Below are 12114 nucleotides of genomic sequence, written 5' to 3'. Positions count from 1 at the left end.
GATTTGAACAGATGTTTTTCTTAAGAAGACATTCAGTAGCCAACAGGCCCATGAAAAGACTTTCAACATAATTAATCATCAGGAAAATATCAAAATATCAAAACCATAGTGAGCCAGAGAGACAGTACAACAGGTAAGGCACTTGATTTGGAAAGGGTTCGAAACCAATGTGGGTTCGATTTCTGGCATCCCATACGGTCCTCAGAGCATTGCCAGAAGGGATTTCTGAGTGTAGAGCGAGGAGTAATCTCTGAGCATTGCCAGGTGGGGCTCCAAAACAAAACAGCAACAAAAATCAAAACCACAATGAGATATTATCTCATATCTTTTTAAATGATTGTTATCAGAAAGACAAGAAATAACAAGTGCTGACAAGGAGATGTGAAAAAGAAAAGCCTTTGCACTGTTAGTGGAAAGGTAATTTGGTGAATCCACTTAAAAAATAATGTGGACAAAATAGTTAGAAAGGATCACTCTGGATAAGAACTGAGTGTTGAAAGTTGATAAAAGGATAAACGTGATGACTTTTCAGCATCTGTATTGCAAATCATAATTAACTCCCAAAAGGAGAGGGAGAGAGAGAGAGAGAGAGAGAGAGAGAGAGAGAGAGAGAGAGAGAGAGAGAGAGAAAGGGGAGGAAGAAGTACCTGCCGTAGAGACATAGAGGCAGGAGAGGGGAGTGGGAGGGAAACTGGGGACATTGGTGGTGGTGGGAAATGAACTCTGGTGAAGGGACAGGTGTTGGAACATTATATGAATGAAACTCAATTTTTTTTTATTGAATCACAGTGAGATACTGTTACAAAGCTTCCATGTTTGAATGAAACCCAATTATGAACAACTTTGGAACTGTGTATCTCACTGTGATTTAATAATAATAATGAAGAAGAAGAAGAAGGAAGAAGAAGAAGGAAGAAGGAGAAGGAAGGAAGAAGAAGAAGGAAGAAGGAAGAAGGAGAAGGAAGGAGGAGGAGGAGGAGGAGGAGGAAGAAGAGGAAGAAGAGGAAGAAGAAGAAGAAGAAGAAGAAGAAGAAGAAGAAGAAGAAGAAGAAGAAGAAGAAGAAGAAGAAGAAGAAGAGAAGTTCTTCAAAAAATTGAAAATAGAACTATCGTATGACCCAGGAGTTTTACTTCTGGGCATTTATTTAAAGAAAAGTGACTAAAAGGGGGCAAGAGCTATAGTTTAACAGGTAGGGAGTTTGCTTTGCATGCAGCCACCCCAAGTTCAATCACATGTGGTCTCCTGAGCACTGCCAGAAGTGGTTCCTGAGTGCAGAGCCAGGAGTTAGTAACCCCAAGCATCGTCCGCTGTGTCTCCCACAAAAAAGAAGTAGAACACAAACTAACCTCATAAAATATGGAAAAAACCTAAATGTTTATGCCTGGATGGGGATGTAAGGGAAATTTGGTAGATAATCATGTACCACAAAAGAAAGTTTTTTCATGATGAGTTACAAATTTGATAGTGATCTCTCTACAGGCCTTACATGTATAGGTTATGCTCTCTAGGTTTGTGTAATTACACTCTAACATTCTCACAATGACAGTTCACTAACAAGTGCAGTTCTCAGAATACATCTCCCATCATGACACAAGATTGTGTATATATAGTGGACTATTAGTAAGCCATTAGGAAAGATAAGCTCTTGGGCTGGAGAGAGTACAGTGGCTAAGGCACTTGCCTTGCATGAGGCAGACCCAGGTTCAATTTCCGGTGCCCTGTGGTCCCTTGAGCACTGTCAGGAGTGACCCTTAAGCACAGAGCCAGGAATATACCCAGACCAACTCCTGGTGTCACTCCTCCCAAAACAGAACAAAATTAAAAAGAGAAAATCTTGCCATTTGCAACAACATGAAAGGACCTTGAAAGGATTAATGCTAAGTGAAATAAGCCAGACCAAAAAAGACAAATGCCACACAATCTCATTTATGTGTGTGTCACAGCAGCAATAAGTAATAATAATAACCATGCTAATAAAAAAATAGATTGGAGGTTGTCAGAGGCAAGAATGGGAAACAAGTAGCAAAATAGGCAAAGGGGGTGAAATAGTACAAACTTCAGCTACTATAGCCATAAAATAATTGAGTTCTGGGGTTCTAATGGATAGCTTGGAAATACTGTATTGCATATGTAATAGTTGCAAAGAGCATAGATCTTACTGTTAACACCACATACAAAATAACGCTATGCGTGGTTTTAAAAAAGTGTTTAACTAAGCTTATTGTGGCTATAATTTTAGAATAGCTCTGTGTATCAATTTATCATGTTGTATCACGGGCCTCCCGTTGTTCATTGATTTGCTCGAGCAGGCCCAGTAACATCTCCATTGTGAGACTTGTTGTTACTGTGTTTGGCATATCGAATACGTCACGAGGAGCTGGCCAGGCTCTGCAGTGCGGGCGAGATACTCTCGGTAGCTTGCTGGGCTCTCCGAGAGGGGCGGAGGAATCAAACTTGGGTCGGCCAAGTTGGCTGCTTGTAAGGCAAACACCCTTCTGCTGTGCTATCGCTCCATTTAAAGTATCATGTTGTATACTTTAAATTTATTTGTGTAATATGTCGATTGTATGTCAATAAAACTGGGAGAAAAGATTTACTATTTCTAAAACATAATACAGAAATGGTGATAAACACTTTATAGTTATATGCTAAAAGTAAATGCTATTTGCTAATAGTAAAATATTAATGTTTACATAGCAATTGGCATTTCAGGCTGTGTAATAAATACGGTCTTTGGAAAGACTGTAATAAAGATCAGAGAACTGTGACTGCCAAGAATACCTCCATAGTCAAATGAAATTGGGTTTATTAACTCGATGCAGCAATAGTCTCCAGAGCCTGGAGAACCATCCAAGGCTTGACTGCAGAGAACTCAGTAGATTGTGCTGAGTAATTTGAGGGAAGGCTAGGGAACTAGAAGTTCTGTTCTGCCTTGGGGTGCTCACAGTAAGTAAGAAAAATGTGTTGAATGAAACCTTACCTTTTATCTAGAAGGCAGGAAAAAAGTGGGGACTGGAGTTGGTACTTAGTAAAGGAATAGGCACTCATGGTAGTTGGAAGGGGCAAAGTTTGTTCATTTTCATGAATGCAGAGCAGTCTTATTTCTGTCCTGTCCCATTATAGCCAGGAAGAAACTATATATGATGATGGTGTTTAGTAAAATTGTGTTCAGTAGAGAATCAACAACGTAGCTGTAAGTGCCAATCTACCAGCTGTCCTGGAGATACCAGTGCCTGGGTATACGAGACTGGAGTGAAGCGATCTAGAGCTGTGTTTCTCAGTCTTTTCCTGACAGTGGCCCCCTTCAACATATTGTTTTGTTTTCCTTTGCTTTTTTCTTTTTTGGGTCATACCAGGCCTAACTCGGGAGTTACTCCTGGTTCTGCGCTCAGGAATTACTCCTGGTGATGCTCAGGGGATCATACGGGATGCTGGGGATAAAACCTGGGTCAGCCACGTGCAAGGCAAACTCCCTACCTGCTGCTCTATCGCCCCAGCCCCACCCCTTCCAACTTTTTTCCTTCCTGTAGCCCCCTCCCCCCACACACACACTGCTGTCCTACCAATTGGCCCCTTAGTCTCATACTGTGGTTGCCCACTTATGTGGTTTCACCGGTTTCACCCTTACAATATCCTGGGAACCTACATGGTACCATACAGACCCAAGTTAAGATATACTAGCTTAGAGGCTGGAGAGATAACTAACACAGTGGCTAAGGCCTTGCATGTGGCCGACCTGGGTTTGATCCCCAGCTTCCCATATGCTTGGCCCCCTGTGTGCCATCAGGAGTGATCTCCGAGCACAGAGCCAGAAGGTGTGAACTCTGAGATGTGGCCCAAAAACTGGCAGGGGGGTTGGGGGAAAGTTTAGAATATGGTTTGGAAAAAGATTGATTTGAGCTGAGGTAATATAATAAGGTGAACAAATATCAAGTTTGGCTTGCTCTTCAAGCCTATGTTCTCCCTTGAGCATGTATCTTGCTGCTTGTCTCTCTGTTTCTCTGCTTGCTTATTTCCACTCTAGAGAAGCCTGTGTTCTATCTTGAACACATTTCACCTTTTCTCTCCTCTCACATCTTTCTAAGTACGTTTCGATCATGATCGCGATCATCCTGTTGTTTGTCGATTGCCTAGAGCAGGCACCAGTAATGTCTCCTTCTTCCTAGCCCTGAGATTTTAAAGGAGCCATTTCCAATGCTCTTTCAGGATTAGGAGAATGAGACCCATCATTGTTACTGATACTTGGCCTATTGAGTACAACACGGGAAGTTTACCAGACTCTGCCGTGCGGGCAGGATACTTTCAGTAGCCCGCTGGGTTCTCCAAAGGAAAAATGAGATAATAAGATGTCGTGCGGCCACAAATGTGGCTGCGTGCTTCCGGGAGCTGGGTTTTATAGTTTAAGTATGTTGCATTCAATAAAAATTACTATTTTCACAAATATCAAATTATTATAATTATAAGAAACATTGTGACTTTTTTTAAGTTTACACAATTATCAGTGGTTCTAGATGAAGAATGTGTCAAATGATCCTGGCTCTTGCACTCAGGAATTATTCCTGGCGGTGCTCGGGGGACCCTATGGGATGTTGGGAATCGAACCCTGGTCAGCCGTGTGCAAGACAAACGCCCTACCCACTGTGCTATCACTCCAGCAAAGACAACATAGATCAGTACATAAGCATAGTGGAGAGTAAGCCTATTCACATACATAAAATAGGAATTATGAAAAGAATTTTGGAGACATGACATCAACAGTGGCAGAATCATTTTTAATGCCTCCCTAATTCCTATAAACTGAGAAACTAGATGGCAAAATAACAACCTACAAATAATATTTGCAAAGCTAGTTGGCAAAGTGTCCTCACAAATTCCAAGGCACAATCGGTGGGAAATAACTATTAAGAACTCTAAGACTTGCATGTTATCTGTGCAGGATAAAATACAGGGAAATAATAAGACATCTAGCAGATCTGCAGATAGTCCAGTTCCAAAGCAGGCAACAGAGAGTCTCACTGGTACCTGGAATACAAGTTTAGAGCAGCTCAAGTTGGGAGAACGTTCACCTTCTCTGTTTCTTAACCTGGAAAGCAAATGTAAGGGTGGGTTAACCTTACAGTGATTCACTAATCTATACATTTGTTTTATGTCATTTTCTATACCTGTGTTTTGGTTTATATAACAAAAAGCTTTGAGATGTTCAAGCAAATCTATAGAGATAAAAATAGATTGGTTTCCCCCAGACTGCAAGGAAGTGGCAAGTGATTTCTAAGGGATATTCCTTTGCAGATAATTAAAATAGTCGAAAATTGATCGTTGTAATAGTTGCACAACTCTAAATATACTTTTAAAAAATTATTTTGAACTTTAAGTTAATGAATTGTGTGATATGTGAGTCATAACTCATCAAAGTGAGATTGAGTTATAGATAAATCTAACAGGTTTGTATGTATGTATATAAATAAATAATGGGGGGATAGATATGTAAGGATACCAAATTAATAATGATTAATTTGAAGCAAGAATGAATTTGGTATATGGAAGGTAACTCAAAGCAGATACTTTCTATGCTATGGCTTTTGTATCATTTTACTTTTACAGTAGTAATATATCACCTTTATCCTTTGAAAACAAAGAAGCATTAGACTTACACTGTCATGAGAACTTCTGCAATCATGGAGATGTTCTGTAACTTTTTTTTGTGCAAAATACCAACCACTAGTCACATGTTGTTCTTGAAATTTGGGAGTGAATGGATTTGAGGAAATAACATTGTTTAAATCGTATTCAATATTTAAATTTAAGTAGCTGCAACAAGTCTCACAATTTGTTGTGAGATGTTACTGGGGCAGTGCTACAGTGCTACATGTGGTTAGAGGCTGCATGTTAGACAAAACTTTAGGCCAAGGAAAGACCACTGTCCTACAACCCAGGATCCCTAGATTCAGCAGGGTCAGTCTATGTTTGTGTGTCTTCCAGGACGATTCACACGCCATCTGAATATCCTTTCCATCAATGCCTTTGATGATGATACTTTAATCAAGATTTTCACTGCTATTTCTGACTGGCACTTTGCTAAAGGGTTTGATGTATCATTCTTAAGGTAAGAGGTCCTGGTAACCAAACACTGGCCAAACATTGGCCTAATGGGTCCTCAGTACGGGGTCCTCCTTAACTGCTCGGCCTTCCCCTTACTTCCAAGGAACGGAAAGATAATGGTGCAAGCTACCATGGCCATTTATAAAGCTGCGGTGGAGAATTTCTTACCAACTCCCTCCAAGTCACATTACGTCTTTAACCTGCGGGACTTCTCACGGGTTATCCAGGGTGTGCTTCTATGCCCTCATACTCATTTGCAGGTCAGTAGCTTTCATGGGCATTATCAAGTTTATTCGGGGCTGCCTTTGTCTACAGGGATATACAATGATAATAGAACTAGTCGAAGTTCAGTAAGCATTATTTATGCTAGCTACTGAGCTAAGTATCTTTTTTTCCCTTTTTTTTCTTTTTGGGTCACACCCGGCGATGCGCAGGGGGTTACTCCTGGTTCATGCACTCAGGAATTACTCCTGGCGGTGCTTGGGGAACCATATGGGATGCTGGGAATTGAACCAGGAACAGCCCTACCCACTTTGCTATCACTCTGCTATCACTCTAGCCCCTGAGCTAAGTACCTTATAAGTATTATTCTCTGAGTCCTCATGTCAGACCCAGGACATAGAAATTGTTTGAGAACTACTACCTAAGGCACTATCTTCCATTCATTCAAAGAATTGCAATGCACTGTAGCACTGTCCTCCCGTTGTTCATTGATTTGCTCAAGCGGGCCCAGTAACACTTCCATCGTGAGACTTGTTACTGTGTTTGGCAATCGAATACATCATGGGTAGCTTGCGAGACTTTGCCATGCGGGCGAGATACTCTCAGTAGCTTGCTGTGCTCTCCGAGAGGGGCGGAGGAATCGAACCTGGGCCGACCCGGTCGGCCTCAGGAAAGGCAAAACCTTACCCACTGTGCTATCGCTCCAGCCCCCATTCAAAGAATTAACTCTGGATTTTCAGGATGTAGAAAAACTTATTCGACTTTGGATCCATGAGGTGTATCGAGTATTCTATGACCGTCTGATAGATCAAGAAGACAGACAAATCTTCTTCAACCTAGTAAAAGAGACCACTTCTAATTCCTTCAAGCAGAGCATGGATAAGGTAAGCTGTGTCCTATAATTAGAAATGACTGGGACCGGAGAGATAGTACAGCTGGTAGGGTGCTTGCCTTGCACCTAACTGACCTTGGTTGAATCCCCAGCACAGCATATGGTTTCACAAACCCCTCCCGGAGTGATCCCTGAGCACAGAGCCAGGCATGCTCAGAGCCATTTCTGAGCTCCACCAGGTGCAACCTCAAAACAAAAACAAACAAACAAAAAAACACCCTAGAAATTATCACAAATATTTAGCCCTTTCATCTCAGAGTTTGAATTTCCTTCATTGTAGAGACTCACAGTTCTGCTTACTGAATCTAAAAAAAAAAAAAAGATATTTTGTATAGCATAGCGGGTAGGGCGTTTGCTTTGCATGCGGCCAACCTGCCTTCTGTTTCTTCACCCCTCTCAGAGAGCCCAGAAAGCCACCAAGAGAATCCTGCCCACACGGCAAAGCCTGGCAAGCTCCCTGTGACGTATTCGATATGCCAAAAACAGTAACAACAAATCTCACAATGGAGAGGTTACTGGTGCCCGTTTGAGAAAATCGATGAACAACGGGAGGACAATGCAGTGCAGTGCTACTCATCAACTAATTTGAAGATATATTGTAGCTGTCCTAATTTTTCTTCACTTCACTTCTAGGTAACATAAGTTATGTTTGAACCATTTAAAAATGGTTTAAACTAAAAAAAATAAATAAATAAAAATCACTGTCACTGTCCTCCCATTGTTCATCAATTTGCTCAAGCAGGCCCAGTAACGTCTCCATTATGACAATTGTTACTATGTTTGGCACATTGAATACATCACGGGTAGCTTGCCAGGCTTTGCCATGTGGGCAAGATACTCTCGGTAGCTTGCCGGGCTCTCCAAGAGGGGTGGAGGAATCAAACTCAGGTCGGCCATGTTGGCCCCTTGCAAGGCAAACGCCCTACCCACTGTGCTATCACTCCAGCCCAAAATAAAAATAATAAAATAAAAATAAAATAAAAAATAAAAAGGCTTAAACTTTTAAAAATTTTATTGGCTAATGATTGATCTACATTGGTATGGCCCTTTAGGGGGTTGGCTTCATTCTCTGTGTGTGTATAATTGTTACCACTCAGGCCGGAGAGATAGTACAGAAGATAAGGCACGTGGCCTACATCTACCAGTGTAGGACCCCCTCTCATTCAGTCCCTGGCACCTATATGGTTGACTAAACTCTGCCAGAGATTAATCCTGAGCACATGGCCAGGAATAGCCCCTGATGACCACTGGGTGTGACCCCAAAACAAAGATTGTCATATCTCTCACTACGAATGCCATTTCATCAGTGAAAAGATCCCTCTGCTCATTAGCCATGCATCCCTTTCTATCGTTTTCACTGAGTCTAGGAATTTTGTTGTTTGTTGCAAGTTTGCTTGCTCTAGTAACTCATATTACACTTATGAGTGAAGCCACCCAATAATTGCTTTCACTTCCTTATTTTACTTAGCATAGTCAAACCAAGTTCCATATATTTTATCCCAAAGTACATCATTTCATCTTTTAAAATAACAAAATATCAGTTTATTTACCTAGGTAACTATAGATGAACATTAAACTGATCCTGGGGCTGGAGCCATAGCACAGTGGACAGGGCATTTGCCTTGCATGCGGCTAACCCGGGTTCAATTCCCAGCATCCCATATGGTCCCCTGAATACTGCCGGAGTAATTCCTGAGTGCTTGAGCCAGGAGTAACCCCTGTGCATCACCGGATGTGACCCAAAAAGGAAAAAAAAATAAACTGGTCCCATATTTTACCTATAACTAATGCTGATATGAACATAAAGGTACAAATACCCACTTGAATTCATGTTTTTATATCCTTTGGACAAATGCCCAGGAGAAGTAATTCTGGATCTCTGTCATTCTCTAGACAGACTACATCAATTCCCATTACCACCAGCTTGGACCAGACTTAATTTTTCTCCAAAGAGATTTGCTCTCTGATATTTTAAATAACAAACAAAATACATTTTATCTATTCACAATAACTTATGTGTTCAGAAATAAGCTATAAATGTTCAGATCACTTGAAGTTCTGTTGAAACCTAAATGAAAGATTAGGTTTTCCCATTCACTCATATTTTCTCTTTTCCACTTGACATTGAAAGGTTAATTTGAATATTCAAGTTTTACTTCAATTGGCGGGGGGCGGGGGATAGGTTGGGGCCATGTCTGGCAATGCTCAGGGTTATTCCTGGCTCTGCACTCAGGAATCACTCCTGGTGGTGTTCCAGGAACCATATGAGATGCGGGGAAGAAACAGAGTTGGTTGTGTGCAAGACAAATTCCTTACTTGATGCTCTCTCTCTCTCTCTCTCTCTCTCTCTCTCTCTCTTTCTCTCTCTCTCTCTCTCTCTCCCCCTCCCTCCCCACCGCCCCCCCTCTCTGGCTCCTCAATTTTATTTCTTTTTTGGGGGATTTTTGGGTAACTCCTGACAATTCTCAGATGGTACTCTCAATTTCAATTTTCAAGGCATTATAATTTCTCTGGGCTGGAGCGATAGCACAGCGGGTATGGCATTTGCCTCGCATGTGGCCTACCCAGGTTTGATTCCTCCATCCCTCTCAGAGAGCCTGGCAAGCTACCAAGAGAATCCCGCCCACACGGCAAAGCCTGGCAAGCTCCCCGTGACATATTCGATATGCCAAAAACAGTAACAACAAACCTCACAATGGAGAGGTTACTGGTGCCCACTCTAGCAAATCGATGAACAACGGGAGGACAGTGCTATTACAGTGCTATAATTTCTCCATAGGAAAAGCTATGCAAGTATTTCATGTTTCATCCAGAGGTCAATTTCAGAAGTAGTGCCAGGTTCTAATATCAGGAAGCAGTATCTAAAACACTATTGCTGTAGGCACAGAGTGAGGAGAAAAGGTAGAAACAGTACTGAAGTCTGGTGAAACAGCAAGCACATAAAAAAAAATGACAATCCTCTGGGGATTTTACAATCTCGTCACCACTGTTTAAGCCACTTAGCAAACAGATTGACCCACACTTGCACATCTCTCTCTAGTGCCCTTTCATCAGTCTTAAGCCATTAGATTGACATGTTATGGTTGGGTTTTCTGGGTTGGTTTGGTTTGTTTCAATTTATTTCTGAAATTAATTAAAGGGCCATGACCCACAAACTTATTGACAGATAAGTCTTAGTCATGCCATATTCTAGTTGTATAACTAATTAATTAGATTGGTACCAATCCCACCACCAGTGTCAGCTTCCTTCCTTCCACCAGAGTTCCCATGCCCTCCCCCCAGCTTGCCATCTCAATAGGCATGTTTCAAAGTTTGTTTTTTATCTACTGACAAACTAATGACTTTTCTTCTTTTTTTGTTTTTTGGGTCACACCCAGCAATGCTCAGGGGTTACTCCTGGCTCTGCACTCAGGAATTACTCCTGGCGGTGCTTGTGGGACCATATGGGATGCTGGGAATCGAACCTCGGTTGACCACGTGCAAAGGCAAACACCCTACTCACTGTGCTATTGTTCCAGTCCCAAACTAATGGCTTTAAAGCCTGTTTCTTCCCCTTCACCTCCCATTGTCATCCCATTTGGCCATCGACCGATGTCATGCTTGACTGAGTTCTCTCTTTCCCACAGGTCCTCTTCCACCTGTCCCCTACTGGGAAAATTGTTGACGATAATATCCGCAACCTCTTTTTTGGAGATTTCTTCAAGCCAAGCAGTGATGTAAAAATCTACGATGAGATCACCGATCTGAAACAGCTCACGACGGTGATGGAGTACTACCTGGAAGAGTTCAACAATGTCAGCAAGGCCCCCATGTCCTTGGTCATGTTCAAGTTCGCCATTGAGCACATCTCCAGGATCTGCAGAGTCCTGAAGCAGGACAAAGGCCACTTGCTCCTGGTGGGGATTGGGGGCAGTGGGCGCCAAAGTGCCAGCAAACTGTCCACGTTCATGAACTCATACGAGCTGTACCAGATCGAGATCACGAAGAGCTACTCGAGTAACGACTGGAGGGAAGACTTGAAGAAGATCATGTTGCAATCCGGGGTGGTCGTCAAGAAAACTGTCTTCCTCTTTGCCGATAATCAGATCATGGATGAGTCTTTCGTGGAAGACATCAACATGCTTCTGAACACAGGCGATGTTCCCAATATCTTCCCAGCTGATGAGAAGGCCGACATTGTAGAGAAGATGCAAATGGCAGCGAGAACCGATGGCCAGAAGATTGAGGTCACTCCTCTTTCTATGTATAACTTTTTCATTGAAAGAGTGAAAAAGAACCTTCATATTGTCCTTGGTAAGAAGTCAGCTCCGTTCTCCCTTTGCCTCTGAGTGCCCTACATCTGGTTTTCTTAACAATTCCATGACTGATCCAGTCCTAGCATCCACCCATGGGTCAGTGCCTGGAATTTCTATGGAAACTTGCAGTCTCCTGAGAAATTATTTTTAAGCATGTCTAGTTTTGTCAGTTCCTCTCCTCCTTCCTCTTTGTATTTTATCCCTGTGGCCTCACACAAAGAATCTAGAATTCTTCATCTACTCTAACCAAAGACCCACAGTTTTTGTCAGTTTCTCTTGTTACCATGTCTTATCAACCTTAAACTTCTGTCTTTATACCACTTTCGTCCAGTCCAGACCTTTCTGTTTTACTTTTTGGCATGTTTTACGTTAGTATTAAGATCAAAATTTTAAGCCCGCCCGCTCCTCTCTGGAAAGAAAGATGGCGGCCGCACGGGAGCCTTGTGGAAAGCGGGTTTGAGCCGGGCTCGGGGGGGGGAGCGGCGGGGACCTCATGGGAAGGGGGGCTCTGTGGGCCGTCCCCCACACCCCACCAAGGTCGCCAGCTGCCCCCCACGAGCGGCTCTCCGGCACGGCCACGGCCCCGGAGGCACAAGGACTTAGCA

At 42.4% G+C, this 12114-nt stretch overlaps 1 protein-coding gene across 1 annotated transcript in view; it reads left to right on the top strand.

Annotated features, from left to right (window-relative positions):
- Window positions 1-12114, top strand: part of DNAH3 (dynein axonemal heavy chain 3) — a 213943-nt gene that overhangs the window by 142406 nt on the left and 59423 nt on the right. Inside the window, exons 44-47 of the mRNA XM_056138888.1 lie at window positions 5981-6104; window positions 6204-6360; window positions 7063-7206; window positions 10841-11507. Of these exons, the coding sequence (XP_055994863.1) occupies window positions 5981-6104; window positions 6204-6360; window positions 7063-7206; window positions 10841-11507 (1092 nt within the window). The remainder of the gene's footprint in view (window positions 1-5980; window positions 6105-6203; window positions 6361-7062; window positions 7207-10840; window positions 11508-12114) is intronic.

The sequence above is a fragment of the Sorex fumeus genome, unplaced genomic scaffold, assembly GCF_029834395.1.
Source record: "Sorex fumeus unplaced genomic scaffold, SorFum_2.1 ptg000130l, whole genome shotgun sequence".
Lineage (NCBI taxonomy): Eukaryota > Metazoa > Chordata > Mammalia > Eulipotyphla > Soricidae > Sorex > Sorex fumeus.
This window is presented reverse-complemented; position numbering and strand designations above follow the sequence as displayed.